Source organism: Argiope bruennichi, chromosome 3, assembly GCF_947563725.1.
Source record: "Argiope bruennichi chromosome 3, qqArgBrue1.1, whole genome shotgun sequence".
In the NCBI taxonomy this organism is placed as follows: Eukaryota; Metazoa; Arthropoda; class Arachnida; order Araneae; family Araneidae; genus Argiope; species Argiope bruennichi.
This window is the reverse complement of record NC_079153.1, coordinates 43,877,751-43,897,006: the sequence shown is the minus strand read 5'-3', so window position 1 is coordinate 43,897,006 and position 19,256 is coordinate 43,877,751. Positions and strand designations below refer to the sequence as shown.

At 27.7% G+C, this 19,256-nt stretch overlaps 1 protein-coding gene across 1 annotated transcript in view; it reads left to right on the top strand.

Moving 5' to 3' along the window:
* The first annotated feature begins 1,655 nt into the window (after positions 1–1,655).
* The window catches only part of LOC129963117 (SUN domain-containing ossification factor-like), a 56,365-nt gene continuing 38,764 nt past the window's right edge, over positions 1,656–19,256 (top strand). Inside the window, exon 1 of the mRNA XM_056077198.1 lies at positions 1,656–1,860. Coding sequence (XP_055933173.1) covers positions 1,802–1,860 — 59 coding nt within the window. The 5' untranslated portion in view covers positions 1,656–1,801. The remainder of the gene's footprint in view (positions 1,861–19,256) is intronic.

Here is a 19,256-nt window from a genome sequence, read left to right as displayed (position 1 = left end):
TAAAGTCCTATAATTACCATATTTTATTATTAACTAATAAACTTTAAGAAATAAAAATTGAAAACCATTCTTTTACAGGACCTATCAAGTGGAATTAATTTAATGTTAATAAATAATTAATATTCCATTAATATTATCAAAAATTAATTACTTATACTTTAGTTAAGGGCTTTAATAATTCAATTTCTATGCCTTCTATAGTCTTAATGTTTTATAATTATAAAAATTAAATTTCTTAAAAATTTATTTCACAACTCGGAAAATAACATCTACCTGCAGTCACCAGCCATGTGACCTTATGCAGGTGCCTATTCAGAAATATGTCTCTGAAATAGATATAAAATTTTTTTAGTTTATATTTGTATTGAGGAAATTATCTGTACCATCTCATACGATATACTCAGTGTCATATAATTTCTTAAAATTGAAACTTGTTCATAATGTAAGAGATAATATAGTTTCAACTATTAAAATATTCTGGTCCTTAAGTATTCAAGTTTTAAAAAAATAGGAAAATAAGGTTTTATTTTGCGAAATTTTTTTGGAATCTAGAAATGAAAATAAATTATAAATATTTTGAATATTAATAATAAGCTGTTAATTGAGCTAAATCACTGCTCTCTTTATCATTATTCATTTAAGAATAGAAAGATTTAAATTTTTGGCAGATTCTAGTTCTTGCTCTGGGTGCATCCCCCCCCCTTCATTTTCGTGCTATTGTGTTTGTGTTCCGAAATGACGTCCTTTATATTTTCTAGAATTGAACTAAGAAATGATTAATATTATAACACACTAATAATATGCAGGCATTAATTAACAAGAAGACGGACAAGGTGGGGAAGGAGTACCTCAATAAATTTGAAATGTGAGTGGCAGAGGGAGGTTAAGACTTGATTGGCATATAGAACTGAATATTCTTCTTGTGATTACTCGGTGAAAGGATCTATTGGATTTGGTAAACATTTTATCTCTATATAGCAGCAGATTTTGACAAAACGAGGTGTAAAATTGTTTTGAAGACTCTCCGCCTTACATTATTTGAATTTGGCTAAGTCATTGGCTTTTTGATACATGTCGAATAGTGTGAGACCCTAAGAAGCTCCATATTTGAGTATCTTCTAGAGTCCCGAGGCTTCTAGTCTCTGCGCGAGAATCCGTCATTGTTTTGTTTCTCGATCATTCATTGAAAGATGGACCCACTGCATGAACATGGATTGGCATACTGGAGCCATAATTTAATAGTCTATTTCTTACTAGATCTTAACGGCTAGTTTTTTCGATATCCATCTCATGAATTTATTGCTAAATTTTTGAATTATAATTCTAATGACTACTTAATTTGTTTTATTGTATTAACTTAAGTCTCACTAGCAATTGCTGTTATTTTTTGTTTTCAACATTGACGTCATATTATTTATTTAAGCATTATTTGCTAATTACGAGTTCTACATGCTAATGACTTGAATAGAAAACGACTTTATAAAAATATATAGATAAAATTCAAACAAAACCCTTAGAAATTCAAGTATAAACAAGTAAAAAAAATAATGATAAAATTTCAGAATTTCAATAAAATTAATGATTACGATTAAGGTTATGCATTGTGAAATTAATCGATTCACTTTAATCGCATGCTCAAAAACTACGATCAATCTGTCATTTCAAATGCTCTCTCGATTCTTGATACACGTCAGTTTTTTAAGTGTGGGAGCATGTTATTTGAATACAATGTCACTCAGCTGTTAGTTGAATTTCAGACGTTTCAATTAAGAACACATTACAATGTTTACAGTGAGAGAACATGAAAGGTATCCGCGCATCTAAAAGTTTTCTTTTTATAAATATTCTGTGTTTGCTGTGGTAAGTGATTTTCAACTATCTAACTTAGTTGTTCACTTAGAAAAGTACTTTTATAAATCAATGTAATCAGATTTTATTTTAATATCGATTGTCAGTATTTGTACAGTTTCTGTGGATTTAAATAGTTTATTTTTCCTATTTGCTTTGTTTACAAAGTTATTGCGTATGTTTTTTTTGTTTGTTTCAAATAGATCCACTTTTGCAGTAATAAACACTAATAAATTGGTCTTATTAAAGATATGAATCTATTATTCAATTATTTATGAACAATTTCCCAAGTGCTAAATGTATCATTTCAGTTATATGAATTAATTTAGTACCTAGCCTTGCATATTAATGTTATTATTCCACATTAATTGTTATTTATTCGAAAACTGTGTGTGTGTGTTTTATTTATTTAAATATATCAAACTGTGATATGTTAATTTTTCTTTTAAGTTCACTGATTTTGATTTTCTACTGGCTATTTGATTTAAATATATGTGTGAATTTTGCACAGTTTGCCAAACATGCATGAAGACACTGATCAAATCAGAATCTACTTGGCATTGATTTATTATATTCTCTTTGTAAAAGTTCCATTTACTTATTAGATAGAATATTATCTTTAGACAAGCTTATGGCTCAACAAAATTCCAGATATTCTCTTAAAATGTGGATTCTTTCATGTAAATGTAAATTGCTTTCTTCACACTTATAATCAGAAAAATCGGATTTTTGATAGCATTTGATCTATATTTTTCTCTTCCCTCATTATTAAATATTCCTCAACTCTCGTATTATAAATCTAGTACTCTGTGTATTATCATAGTATAAGATGATTAAAGGACTCAGCCAATTAGCTCAATTAAAGGAATGAATTTCTAATGCTTTTGTGGTATAACCCATATGTCAGTTTATATGCAGGTACTTGTATTGAGAAAAAAAGTTTTGTGCTATTTTATGCATATGCATTTTTGTTCACTTTTCAAAATATTTGAATCAGCCATAGATCTTTACTAATTATATCCATAAAAAGTTTGTGTTTTTTTATGTAGAACTTCTTAATGTTTGCAGTGAGTACCATTATTTCTTATTAACTGTAGCTTCTTATTTGAAGTTATGTAACAGAATTTTGTTTTATGATTTTCAGTAAAATAGTTAAGAGGTGATTTTTTTTCCCTCTTTTGAGTTCTTATAGCAATTCTTGAATAAACTGGAAATATTTTTTCAGTAGTTGCTCTTGTCTCTATATTGAACATAGTGTATCTGACCTGTCAATCCTGTATATATATATATATATATATATATATATATATATATATATATATATATATGAATTTTTAGACAATAAAAAATATAATAGAATGCCTAAACAATAAGAATTAATATGACAATAAAGAATGATAATAAGGAAATTTCTGTAGTAATACATGTATATATACACATTTGATGTTTATTGGGTAGTATTCATCATTTATAAAGTACAGAGTTTCCTATAATTAGAAAAAAGAATTTTCATTTGTTTCTATATTTACGTGTTTATAAATTAAACATTTTGATAATAAGTATGTTAAAAAATATTAGTGATCAGGGAAAATTTTGAAGTTATTATGTGATAAATTCCTTACTTAAAGTCTTGATAATTTATAATTGAAACTGATAATTATCACTTTATTAGGTTAAATAGGCTTTTTATTTTCTAATTCGTATCATTCTCAAATTTGTATGATAAATATCAGATTTGATTTGTGCTGCATTTTTTGAAAACATGCTTTGTATTATTTTTTTTAAATTTTTTCTTCTGAAATGCATTTTGTCCTCTCAACTATAAACAATCTCTTTATTTAATATCTTTCACTATATGTTTAATAAAATCTTTTTTGTTTTTAACTCTTTGAACCTGTTTATTTTTTAATGCCATTTGGTTAAAGTTTGACCAAAAGCACTAAAGATTGGTTAAAAGTTTGAATATTCATTGTAATAATATGCAATAGTCGTACACAATGTTATAGTTCTTTGTATATTAATCATAATACATTTTAATTTTTAAAAATGTGAATCTAAATTAGAGTTGACAGATTAATTGGTTGCATTAAAGTATTACAATTGTACAGATTTAAAACTAATAATCTAAAATCAGAAATCTCAAACTGTTCAGATCTATAGGGAGCCTAATTTTTTTGTCATGCATTATTATTAAAAAAGTAGATTGCTATAATTATATTAAAATGTTTGTACTAATTTATTTTATTCTAAAAGTGCTGTCATAAGATATGTTGGAATAATTAACTTTGCTTAAATTGTTTAAGCAATGTAACTGATTTTCTTCTACAGTTATATGACTCCTCTAAATCCTATTTATTTATTGTTCTGATCAAACTAGTAATTTATGTTTGATAAATATGTAAAATTAAAATGTAGGCTATTCTGTTTTTTAGTCTAATCATCTAACAAATAGAAATATTACGTATTTTATATTGTAATAAAAAAAATCGTATAAACCAGGCATATATTTTTTTAATAAATGTAACTATCAACTACATTTCAAAAATATTTTTTGTGTGTGTTTTGTATATTTTTGCACAACTTAATTAAAATATCCAGTTTTTAATCTAGTTTTTCACCTTTTTTTTTTCTAATAAAACACCCTTCATTTCAGAATATTATTGCTTATATAAATAATAATAGAATTAATATTTTACCAATTTTATTAATGCTTGAATGTTTAGAAGCATTTTATAATGATTCTATTGGACTTCTATCATATTTTAATGAATAATTATCTAAAGGTTTTAAAATTTATTAATTAACTTTTAAGCAGATTGTCGAAAGTGAGAAATATTATTCGTAAATCAAACAAATGAAATCATGTTTGAAGCAGATATATAGAAGTTTATATAGAAATCCAATAGGAGTATTATATAAGTATTAAAATATTAAATTTTTTAAAATAAACCCTTATTATGTTAAACTTTGTTTAATATAACTTAATGTCCTTCTGTTAAAAATTGATGGTAAATTTATCTAGCGTATTAGAAATATGATAGATATTGATTATCTCTTAGAGGTGTAAAGCATTTGATGATAATTGCCTTAAAATTTAGAAATTTTGTGAGTATTTCAGTTCTGATTATCTCTATTGATATTTATTAATAATTTTAGAACACTTTCTTGAATGTTAAAATGACATGAAATTTCCAATCATATTTTGATGTAAAAATTAACAAAATGTGAAAATTTTGCATTTCAATAGAAAATTGAAGATCTATTTTTTAAATTCTTATTTTATTTCTGTACTTGACATGATTGTCTAGTATATGAGACATAATTTTAATTATTTTCTCTCATTGAATTAATACATTAAAAAATTTAAATGAAATTAACTTTCATTATCATTTACTTCTTACTCTTGAAATGAAGCTGTAAAGATTATATTTTGTTTAACCGTCTTTGAAGCATTTAAGAATTTTTTTGAAACTTATCATCATTTGATATGTTCTAATTTATGTACCTAAATATTTTTCTTTTATCTTTCTTCGTTATGAAATCTTTTTTTTAGTCTTCATCATAGACTTTTATAAGACGTTAATAAGACAAGTAAAACGGAAGCCAGCTATCAATATGGTTTTTATAGTTATTACTGTTGTATTACTCTGAATTATTGCAATAGATATGGGAAAAGTCAAGTACTGTTCATATTATATGAACATAATTGATATTAGCATCTTAGTGTTATTATTGAAGTTATGTTTAAATTTTCTAAATTAAATTTGATTAAAAAATGTTATATTTTATTATTCAATAATTTCATATGTAACAGTGGTTTGTAGCTTCAATTATAATGTCTGTAGCTACTCAATTTTTATATTTTATTAAAATTGTCTCAAAATGTTTCTGATCAATGAAGTTTTGTTTATCGGAGCTGCAGATTTACATTTTCTGAAACTATTTTGAAGCTTATTTTCTCATTTTTAATAATTTTTGGCAATTTTTTTATATCAAGAGTTAAGTAAATAACAAAAATAGAAAATGAATAAAAAAATTAAAATAAGAAAACTAAAAATGAATCATGTAGATGATACTTAAGTTGGGCATCCTTAGAGACTGCAACCCTATTAGACATCAAAATTTGCTCTTTGCATTATAATGAAGGTGAAAACTGAAGATTCTATCATTGACTTTAGTGTTGGTTCAGTTATTTTGATCGCAAACCAGATTTAGTACATGGCCAATTGTATATATATATATTTTTTATATCTTCCCTCCCATGGATGGATGGCTTGTTTTTGATGTTTCAATTTTTGTGGACTATTCTCTTAGCAATTACAAATTTTGGCTCACTTCCTGGACCTCAGATGGAAACACATCTGCTTTAATAAATATTTATCATTTTCCATTAGATGTCATTCATAAAAAAAGATAAATTGATGATTTTCTAAAGTACAGTTAAGGTGATTGCAGTAAAAATTTTGCACCTTTAAAGCTAAAGCTATATTTTAAATGTTTTTTTTTTTTCCCAGCATGTTTTTGGTTGAATTGAAAAGCTAGCTATCACAGTTCTGATAAATATGGGTAGAAACAGACTGAAAATTTTATGAAGCCAATTAATGAATTAGTTTCTGCAAGCTGTTTAAAATTTGTTAATACTGACAAAAAGAAAACTAAAGCAAAATAATAATAATTATTATTATGAATCTAGAATCAATATTAAATATTGTCATTTAAAAACATTTTCTTTTCTTTTTTTGGGGGGGGAGGGGGGAGATGTGTGGACTTCAACTAATGAAATATGTCTAATAAACTGCTGTCAATTTATGTGACTGCTTGTACAATTCTAACGTCTGTGCAAATAAATTTTTATAAACTAGAAGTCTTTCTCAAAGAATTGTTTGATAAAATATAAATTTTTGAAAATAAAATTCTTTTAATTACATTTAATTAAATTAATTTTGAAAACTGAACGTGTTGAATTTTAAACTTCAGATCAAATAAATGTATTTTATTTCTTCTTATATTCATAAGTGTATACTTTCATAAAGGAATAATTTGATGTAAATCATGCACATCAATTAGTTGTTCCTTCCGGCTGTTTTTGAAGGGCGTTTTCCTTGTTGTTTTTGTGTTTCCGTTGGCGTTTTAAATGTTGTGAAGCGGAGAGAAGCAGTCTCTCTCTCTTACTTGTTTACTGCTTATATGGGAACATACAATTAATCAATGTTTTTAAATATCGGGAAAATCAATGCTAATATGAAGAACATGTGAATGTGTGCTGTTATAAATTATACGGTTTTTACAGAGGTTTTTTAAGGTCATTACTATTTTCCACGAACTTTTATTGTAACATTTTTAATGAAATTTTGAGTAGTAAATTTTCACGTAAAAACATTTGTTTACCGCCATTTTCCTTGCTTCCTGAATTCTGTCAGTCTAATTATTTATAACCTTAAACATCTTGTTTATGGCCTTCACAATTACTGAATCAAATTGACTTACTTTGTTTAAATTACCTGATAGGTAATTTTACAAATTAAAGTTAAGGAAAAACTTTTTAATTAAAAAAAAAAAGGGAACCTTTATTTATGATTGATATTGTACTCTCTTGCTATTTTTGATTTGACATGGCCAACTGTAATTTCATCGGATTTACCTACTTTTCTCATAAGAGCCATATTTTTGAGCATCTATCTATCTGATGATTGGAAATGCGGGGGATGGGCGGGGCATCAGTGTTGGTCTAGAGCACTCATAAGTCTTTGAATAATTGCTCAAAAAATTGTATTTCGGAAATTAGGGATGGAATTTTCTTTGTGTCTTAAGAAATTTAGACTTTCAAGGAAGAAGGAATATTTTAAAAGATGAACTATAATTTTGTTCATTCTGAGTTTCAATTTTTATTTTCGCAATTTTTTTTAAGGTGACTTTTGCTCACTAGTTTAAAATAATTCCAGTTTTTCTGCTTATTACGTCAGAGTATTACCTTACAAAATCTGCTTGCTATAAACAATTTAAAATATTTTTCAGTTTGTGTTTGTGTAGAATGCATTCCGGTTATTTTTTAACAAATTTGAAAAATTTAAAATGCCGGCTTTGCAGAATCTCATTTTACTCAATTTTTTCCCCAATGAATTTCTTAAGTTTTGAAAAGCCAAATTTTCTTATTTTCTTTTTAATAAAAGCATAAAAATTAATTATGCATTTGGAATTTTTGTAATTTGAAACGAAACGACCTCTTTTTCCAAGATTTCTTCCGAAGTGGAAAAAATAGAAAACCCATTTATAGAAAGTTTTACTCCTGCAAAGTTTTTCCGAAAATAGTTTCTAATTATTTTTTCCCCTTTTATTCGCTGAATAATGGGTTTTGAAATTTCAAGCCAACATATTTTCATTAAATTTTATCGTTTGTCTTAAACGATGAATTGGGTTTTTTTAATAGCTAGCCTGATGAGATTAATTATTATTTTTGAAATTCAGTTCGCTTTTCGCTATATTTTTTAATTTGTGTATTATTTCTTTAAATTAATTAGAGAACTTATAAAATTGGAGTGCTTATGAAATTATGTCAAATTTTTGAATAAAACAAGCCAACTTTTAGTCTTTAAATAATTTTAATAGATTCCGTACCTAATCGGGGAATTGTGTGCCCGGAAATTTGCAGACAATTTTGTGTTAAGATTTCTGTGCACATATAGTTACATCCAATATTTTTTCTATAAATCGTGTAGAAAATGTCTTTTTCTTCAAACTTTGAAAGCGTTTTATTTTTGAAGTATAGGTTAGAATTTTACTGCAGTCTGTCATTTTTCCTGTAGTTCCTGGAAAAAAAAAACAACAAACAATTGCTTAAAAAAATAAATTGTAAATCAAGTCATTTTGATTATTGCTGTTTTACCATTCTAATCATTCTGATCTTTTATGTTAAATAAAAGTGAAACAAGACTTATGATGTAAACATTTTTACTAAAAATGTTCTTGAGTTTGCAATCTTGGGAAATATAGTTAGTTATCAGTGCAATAGAGAGTCGGATTTTAAACGCATCTAAAAGGGGGAAGGATTTTTTTTAATTATATTTATATGCGTAATAACTGATAGAATTACATAAATGGCATTCGTATTCTCTTCTAAACGTAACTGGAAAAAAGTATGCAATTTCTGTACTCTCATTTGTAAACAATGTACCGAAATGACGAAATGTGGAAGGGGAAAAAACATCTCGCAATTTAGCTTGCAGACAAATGCAAATTGAGCATTTTTTGTCACTTTTGCAGTAAATGTGAGGGAGAATTACGGATTTTTACGGATCTTTTTTTTTTTTTTTATAGAAAGTTACAAAATAATGGTCGTATAAGCTCTTACTCTTGCACTTATAATTTCATAGAAAAGAAATATTTATAGTTTGCGAAACTGGTGAATGATAATTATTATAAGAAATCAAAATCTTATGTTTAAACTGTCAAATTTAATCCACTGCTAATAATAGTGAATGTGTGTGTTGACGTTTCATGGAGTGGGTTTTTATACGTAGGACTGCTAGTTTGACAGAAATTGGTAAATAAAAATCTTATTTGAAATTTTAATAAGAAATATAGCGATTTTTTTTAAAAAAAATTTTATGCGTTTTAGCGCGATAACTTCCGAAAATAATGCACAAAAAATATCTTTATATTGCCCGTAACATTCAAAATATATATTTTCAGTGACAATATAATTTGATGGTTTCCGCTCAGTTATTTCTTTTTAATTTTAACAAATTTTTATGCATAGAATTCTCAAACCGCTTTTATTATTTCTTTAGTTGCTTAATCATAAATTTGTGTTCCATTGTTAAAAAAAATAACGAATGAAGTTACTTGTTTTTTAATATTCTTCGACATGTCGTCATATTTTTTCTAGCTTTTATTTTATTACTTTTTTGGTTTCATTAAGTTCTTTAAAATAACATATTAGGGATATATCAGAAGCTCTGAGTGTTTCTGTCCAGTTAACATTTTATTTGCCGTGATCACATAACACATGCAAAATACATGCAAACACATGCAAAATGTTGGAATCGGTTTGAATTTTTTGAGAGAATTAAGAGCTACAGTGTTGCACAAAATTAGATGTTAGATAGAAACAGTGTATGACTTTTTTTTCTCTCCACATTTAGATAGTATGCGTTTTGTACACCTTCAGAAAGTATCTTGACGCTTTCCAGGCGCTTTTGGAATAAATTGTTTTATATTGGAAATAATCTATATTTATCTCTTAAATCTGTATTTTATATATTTGTGTCTAAGTGAACTCTTGTAAATGTTATTTAATTTATATTATTATGAAATTTTTATTCAGTTTGTCAGCTTTTGTAAATAAATGCTACACCGTTTATAAGTGCAGCACGCATAAAAGCATTTAATTTCGTCACAGGCCATCTGTTGGCCTTACACCCACCAGGTGAGCTAGATCGGTGAGAGTATTAAATAAATTAGTAGCGTTGTGGGTGTAATAAACAGAATAGGTGTGCAATGCTGCTACCTGAAACAACTCGATCAAAATCTGTATTATAATTTGAAGTTTATAGATATTTTTTATTGAAGCAACCAGAAATATCTAGCTATGCATAAGTACTTTAATTGAAATAAAAAAATAGCTAGTATTTCTAGGCGGCTAGTCAGAAATGAAGGTGGATCTGATTTTTCTCATTTCGTCGTTTGGCAAGTTCTGCTTACCAGAAAGTATTATTCGTTTACTACTAATTTTTGTGAATGTTACTGACTTTTTAACCAACATGTTGGCTCAAGATAATAATGTAAAAGAAAAAAAAGTTAATTGATTCCGATTTTTTTTATCATTTTTGCAATTTCAACGACATTTCGCATGAAGCGCCTTGTTTATTTTTTGATAATTCTTTTGTTTAAATCATGGATTTCCGTGAAAGGTTTATGTTACATTATCTATTTTATAGAAAAGAGAATCGCTTGTAGCTTATCATTTTCGTTAAACAAAGTTGTTTCATTGTGATGAAACGTACTGATAAATATTTTATCGTTTGGTAATCAGAAATTAGTATGATGAGAAGAGTAGAATAGCAGGCAATAGTCAATTATAAATTTATTATTAATAATGATTTTGGAAGTAAGTTATGAAACGAAAATATCGCATTACATCTTATGCCTCAAATTAGAAAGTTTCTTTATTCTCTTTTTCTGTTTTCTTCTTTCTTTACTAAGCAATAGTTAAATCTTAATATATATTGTGCAGAACTTAAAATTGAAATTTAATTATTAGCATTTATGATGAAGGGGATTCCGAATTTAATCATTCGTCGACCATTGCAATAAAAAAGAAAAAAGCAACTTTTAAATTTTAGTTAACCATTTGCGGCGATTAACTGATTTCCCATTAATAATATTCGGTTAGTCATGCCAACCAGTTTTGATGAACTGCTTGTTATTGCAACAAAAGAAAGTGTATTTTAAATTGTATTTATGTTATAAACATGCAGCATTCTGATTGATTAGTTATGCTTGCTAACAGAGAAATTAATTGACAAAATCAATTCAATTCTTGATATTGAGGGTTCTGCCAAACTCAGTTTGCGCGTGCTCTCTCTCCGTGTGTGTGTGCGGGCGGGGGGGGGGGAGTAATGGACTATTCATGACGTATTTATAAGCTTTCATAGGAAGTAAAAATTGGCGGAATCGGTACAGAAGTTGGGGCAAACTCTGTTCCACTCCTCTTTTTTTTTTTTTCCTCGTAGAAAAATTTTACTGAAGTAGTATTCTTGAGATGATTCAAAAAACGAGTAGTGATAATGTTGCGGACAGGCGGCCATTGATAGTATATCTAAAGTGTCTCAATACATTTTTGAGGTTGTCATATATTTTCATGTGAAATGAAATCTAAACCGGACCAGTATTGGTGCTGGGGAGCTGGTTCTTTAATTTTCATTATTTTAAATACAGAGATATTTGTGTATAATACCACACTTTTAAGGATTTTCCCATATAAAGATTTAAAAAAAAGGGGGGGGGGACCTGTAAAACATATTTTGTTTTAAAACATTTTACTTTCCCGATATTTTATTTATTCATGCGATTTGTTTTCGAATATAGCATTTAATAACAGTCAATTTAAAACCATAAATATAGCGTGCATCAGGCAATTGTAATAAATTTGAAGTTTTCTTCAGGTCGTCATTCGATTTATTTTATTGTTTCACAAGCGTCACGCTCCATTCTTTTCTGTTTATACATTTGCTATTCATCCGTCGTTGTTTATGTTTTGGAAAATTTATGCTTGTGGTTTATTGCTTATTGTCTTATTCGGGCTTTTATTTAAAACTGGGGTAGTATATTCAGGACTCTTTCACTTTGTACTTTGGAATGCCAAAAAGTGGCCATGATAGAAACTTTTTTAGCTGTCTAATGTGTCCCTAATTTAACAATATTTGATGGTTCTCTTTGCTGTGTTTTACAAGTTTCGGTCCTTTAGCTCCTTCCTCCCATTTTTATGAATAATTCCAAAATTTAATTATATGCAATTATAAGTTGACTAGAATTTTTTGATGCTTTGAAATGCCAGTTCTTATTTATCGTTTATTAATTTTTCGATTGATCGATATGAAAGTTTCATCAATTTCCATCAAAATTCTGAAACTTGTAAAATCTTAACTTTAAGAAATTGTTGTGCATTTCCTAAAAATTATATGAATTTTTTGTTTCATTTTCAATGTAATATTCTCAAATTTTTAATTTTGGGTATTTTAAAATTAAAGATCAGAGATGGAATTATTGGGTGAGTATTTTGTTTATTTATCTCTAAGATATACTTTTGGATAGAATTTAGTTGCATATATTTATTAAAAGTTAGACTTATTGGATGTAATATTCTCATAGTTTATGCTTGTGCAAAATTCTATTCACTTCTGTTGCAAATAATTTGCGATTTTATTTTTGATTGTGTTTTATGTTCTCCCGCTGTGATTGTGCTTCATGAAACAGGAATCTGTTTTAAAATACATATCATTTATAATTAACTTAAATATGCATTCTAAAGCTGGAAATTACACTTATTTTCACCTCTATTAACATTGTACGATTCCCATTTAACAGATATAAAAATTGTGAAAGAATATTCACCAACGTAACAAATAAAATTTATTTTGATTAATTTTGTTTTATATGATCGGGCAGATGCATAGATCAAAATACAGAAAAATCCGAAATATATATAAATTGAAAGTCCATCCCATAGTTTCTCAAAATTTTAAATTATATCGATGCATTTTTTTTTTTTTTGGTTATGGATTTTATTTAGACATTATTTACGATATCTTTGTAACATAAATTAAAAAAAAAAAAAATTCTAACTTTAGTAAAACGCTATATCGTATCACCCTGAGAATGGAACATACACACAGTGACTTCAAGCCTCGATTTGAAGTATTCTTCATTCCTTCCGAGTTTAAGTATCCCAGATTATTCTATTCTGTGTATACTGTACAAACAATTTATATTTTTAAAAATTAAATAGAATTTTTTTTAATTGTATGTAAACGATGGTGACTTAATATGCTTGGTATAGATGATTCAGTGTGAAGCAGGTAATGAAATTAATACGAAAATATATGATTTGTTTCTTTGTCTCTTTGTATTTTTCTTTAAAAATAGTATCAACTGTTTCATTTTTTAAAATTTTGTCTAAAAACTCCTTTATTCTCATCCTAATTTTCATCTCTTATTTTTCTACTCGAATTCTCAAGCACCCCAATATACATTTGTTTCCCGAGTACTTGCACTCTGTTTCTTAACCTCTGGACATAAGTATTGTTTGGAAAAAGCGACATAACAATTGATGTACTTAACAAATATAGAAGTACCTTTCATAAGACAAATAATTACATAGAGAGAGATAAATTTATTTACGTGCAAGATATGTAAACAACGACAACAACAAAATGCATGGGAAGATTTGAGTGGTGAGATATATCGGTCATATTTGTTTCCTATGTTAAAGTTCAAAATGTATCATCTTTTAAAAATGAGAGAAAATAACTTTTTTGTTTTAATTAATTTCAGTGCATAAAATAAGCATTTCATTTAAAAAATAATTCATTGTACGATTTCATGTGGATTTATTTAATATATTGTCAAGTTTAAGCGTGGATTGAAATTGCATGATTTCAATTTATTTTTCATTTGCGGACAACCGGTGTAGCCTGTAAATCTATTTTACCGAGTGTGCTATTTTTGTAATACAAGGTATACCATTTTTCCATCGAATTGTAATTTTCGAAAATTTGTCCATGAATGATTTCAGTTAAAATCCAGTATAAAAATTATACGGAATCAGTGAATATTTCTAACGTTCTATGAAATAATATCATTGGAAGTTAAAACGAATTGGTTAGATAAATGATTAGGACCACGAATCAAACGTATAGTTATATTTTGGTTAATATCTTCTCCTTTACATACATTATAGATATACATATAACCGTAATAGTTTATAACAATGTTTTAAAAAGACCATAAATATTTAGGCACAACTTATTTGTTCTAACTAACCATTTATATCAGTCGAAATAAGTAAGATGAAAAATTATAGAGTTTAAATATTTCCGAAAACCATCTGTCTCATCAGCAGCATATGGAGTGGCATCCGATTAGATTGTAAAAAGTATTGAACTGTTGATTTCCCAAAAGTATGCGAAATATTCATAATATGGTACAATTTGTAGTAAAAGTTTTAGAAAAATTCGAAATTCTATTGTGTGATGCTCGTACGGTGAATGGCATCGTGGGAAAAAGAATAATTTTTCAGATTTCATTGTAACATTGTATTGTAGGGGAAAAAAAATGCGATTTTTTTTCTGTTGCACTTTATTGGTGTCAAAAGATTTTCAATAAACTATTTGAGTTCTTCACATTCTGAACCATTGTGCCCTTCCAGCAGGAATGAATAGTCGTTTCTCGCATTCTTTCTTCCCTCCATGAGTCATTGCCAACGAGTGACTACGACCTTTTGAAATGTAAATAAATCACCCCCTCCTCATTCCATGCTTCTTCCTTGTCTCTGTTTAGGATGTCTTACAACTTCGAACACGTGCTCATTCTTTATCATTTATTTAAATCTACTTAATCTGGAAGGAATAGCTTTTGAAATATAGAAAACACTGCGCTTTATCCGAGTTCCAAAATTGATAAACATTTTCCATCTGCTGATTCAGGTAGATAAGTTGTCTGTGTTCTGTAGAAATTATTGAAAGAAAAAAAAATCTTTTATTCGTTATTTCTTTGCTTTCGGTTTGCTGTTAGTAAATCTAAATTAAAAGATAAGTTATTTTTTATTTGCCTTTTCATGCATATTTTTGCTTGAAACAGAAGTGACCGAAAGAAAGGTTGAACTGCAGCATTAAATCCGATTTCAATTGGAGTTATGCATATATGTTTCGTTTTGATAAGTGCGACATTAATAATAATTTTAAAAAAAATGTAAAAATGTAACTTTTGTAAGATTTTAAATATTTAAGTTTTAACAAAATGTCCCATTTTTTATTAATCGATCATTAATATTTTATTGTTTATGAAAAAAGTTTTCACTTCAAATTTTTGTTTTCCTATTTATCGTAAATATTTAATTCTTAATTGCGTGAAGAAAAATTTAAATAATTTTAAAACAGAATTCTTGTGTATGTTTCATTTTATTAGCCATTTTTTTGAGATTACTCTGCAAGTCAAGTCATCTTTGAAAATACAGTTTCTTGTTTCATCTTAAGATTTTAGTATGAAATGAATAAGATTTCTATCAATAATTCAGGAGAATGTATTTTTGGATTTTTATGGCGCTCTACATTCTTGACAATTTGCTACATGCATATTTCCACTTTTCAAATTACAACTCAAAGAACATTTTTTTTTGAAATTTTTATTATAATTTTAATTTAATTAAAAATTAATCGAAAATTTGCTATCTTTTTATATTGAATAAGTTTCAGTTTGAAACATTCTTCTGATAAAATCTTTGATTATTGTATTAATTTATAATTAGCGTTTAACTTCAAAACCAAGTAACGATAATTTTTTTTTTTTTAAGTTGGCATATTTTAGCTCAGATTATCGCTTTTTTAGCTGTATGTTTTGCTTTCTTATTGTAGTATTATTACTTTTTTTTATTTGTAATCACAAGTGTAAAATGAAATTTAAAATAAGAAAAAAATTTAATAGTCATGCCATATTTAACTTCCAGACACAAGTCATATATCATGTCACTAATCATTATCTTGCAGTTCCAAGTAGAAGATCTAAGCTTCCTTGAGTGCATGCACTGTTCATGATCCCCCACCAGGGCTGGCAATCTGGGGGGTGCGGCAGGTGCTATGCACCCGGGCCCCGCGACTGAGGAGGACCCCACCGTGATCAAGATTTAAAATGGTGTTCTGAATAATAATGGCGTTTACACGTTCTGAAAGTATATAAGTTTGTTTCCACGTGGCTGGCTGAGCTTCGACTGACGCCGTTATTGGGCAATAATTGCAGTGATACCTATAAAAGGGAGGGGGGACGGGGAGGAAGTTGATTTATGAATAAAGAAATCCCCTTTAGACATGTTAAGACAGAGCGGCGCAACTTCTGGGCGCTAGCGGCGGCCAGAAGTTGAGGCTGAGGTTAGGTTCAAATGGACTTGTAAATCATCAGCTATATACTTTTTTTCTGCATCTAATGTAATATTTTTTATGCATGCATCTATTATGTTTGTTTATATTAAGTTTCTCAGACAAAAAGTAAAACGAAGATAAATTAAAGGATCAATTTCTAGCAAGCACATTGCATTATTGCTTCACTATCCTTGACCGTAATAAAAAGAATTAAGGAGGAAGTTTAAATGTAGCAGTCGGCGGATTTGGATATATGCGAAGTTCATAATATATATTACAGTCTTGTACAAATGTGCAAAATATTGTGAATATAAGATAGATTTACAATCAGTTACCTCACCTACTAGGTAATAGCTTATAGTATAGCATATAATAATTTGATAATTCTTTCTATAAACTACTTAATACTGTTAGATATAATCATGTCCACGCTAAGGAAATATCCCTCTGGGTGTCAAAAAAGAAGAAAGCTAAACTTTAAGAAGTCACAAGTAGATCTGTTTTCTAGGCTACGAAGTAATTCTAGCAAAGAAATTGCTTCTACTTCATAAATTACATTTCAAACTTCAACTGGAGAAGAAAGTTCAGCGCAAAGTACACAGTCTAGCAATGAAAATGTTGAAACGGTGAAATTTGTTGAAGAATCGTGTGTTTATACAAATGTGACCGAATCAGAAAATAATGACGAAATTGACAATAACAGATATGATCAAGAGAGTATAAATGATTCTGATTTATGGTCAAGTATTATAACTGATAAATTTAGAATGTTTTGTGTTAAAATCGGACCTGTGCAACACAAATGAGTGTTTGCTAAAAACGCTGAAGGTAGATCATTTTCCACTACCTACTACTTTAAAAAATTGTGAAATGGTGAAACCTAACTTCGTAGCTGGTTAATTTAAGACGCAAGACTCCGTATTTTGTTTTTGTTGTATACTTTCCCAAAAGAAGAGGAAATGACCAAACTACACTATTTATAGGTGGCTATAACAACTGGAGAAAGCTGTCAAATGTAATCCAAGATCATGAACGTTGTAGTTGTCATATTAATTCGTTTATTGCTTGGAAAGAATTATTAAAAGGACTGAATTTATGTTCGACTATTGATAAAACAAATCAAGTTAATATAAGTAAAGAAACGGCACGACTCAAATTACTGTTTCAAAGAATTGTAGATGTGATTCTATTTTTAGTGTGTAATAATCTTCCACTTCGAGGAACCCACGAAATAATAGGCAAGTTTAATAGTGGAAATTTTTTAAGTTTAATCGATTTATTAAGTAAATACGATCCTGTGCTAATGGATCATATAAACAAAATAATAAATTCTAAAAATAGAATTGTGCATCATTTAGGACATAGATCACAAGAAAAAATTATTTCTGCGTTAGGAAATGAAGTTCTTAACAAAATTAAACACGATATAAAAGCAGCCATGTACTATAGTATCCAAATGGATTGTACTCCTGATATTTCCCATAAGGAACAAACTTCAATCATTATTAGATATGTAAATTTTGAAGAGAAAAGGTTAACTATAAATGAATCATTTATAGGGTTTATTAAAGTAATTAATCTGACTGGTGAAGGATTAGCAAAAACTATTCGAAAGATTAAGCGAACTTGATTTGGATATTATGAATTGTTGAGGGCAAGCATACGACAGCGATTGCAACATGAAAGGAAAATATAAAGGTGTACAGTCTAGAATACTTTCTCTAAACCCGCTTGCAATTTATGTGCCTTGCCTATCACACTCCTTTAATTTATTAATTTGTGATACCTCTTCCAGCAATATAAGTTGTAATATTTATTTATTTTTTTTGATATTGCAACTTTTATATTGCTTATTTTCTGCATCTACAAAAATATGGGAAATTTTACAAAAACATTTCAATAAAAACATTCTCTTAAAACAGTATATGACCCTCGTTGCGAAGCCAAAATAAATTAAACTATTTCAAGCAAAAAAACAATTGTTCTTGAATTATTCAAGCAAAAACAATTGTTCTTGATTTATTGAATTTAATTTGGTCTATAAAATTAAAACTGAAATCTAAAATTTAACACAGTTTTGACGAAACAAAAGAGATAACCCGGAATTTGAATATTTCAGAACATTTTCTTGAAAAACTAATTCGAAAAAGATTATATTCCGAAATAGCTGAAGATGAAGTTAGAGAAAAGCCGGAAGACGATTGATGTTATTTTTAGCACTGTAATTGATACTGCTATTGTACAGATAGAAAATAGATTTAAAAGTATCTCAAATAAATTAATGATGGAAAAAAAATTTAGTAAAACAAAAATTAGAAAAATGATTCAAAAACTTCGTAACATTTTATCGTAACGAAGTTGAGGAAAACCTAATGCAAAGAATTGTTTTGCTACGGTATTTGATTTTCAATGAAAGGGATGTACCTAACGCTCAACACGTATTGCAATATATGCTTATTATTAATAATAATGATTTATTTCTAAATGCATTAACTGTATTAAAACTTTCCTTTACATTGCCAGTTACTATAGTAAAGACTGAGTGCTGTTTCAACATATTAAAATTAATAAAAAATTGTCTTCGGTCAAGCATGTAAGCATAGCGTTCAAATGCATTTGCTATACTAAGCATCGAAAAAGAAATTGCAAAATTTTTTAGTTTTCCCGTAGTAATTAATAATAATAATAAAAAAAATAACGCATTAAATAAACATGCATTAATAATATGTGTTCGTGTTCGTATTTTTTTTTTTCACTTCACAAAAAATTAGGGCTCCA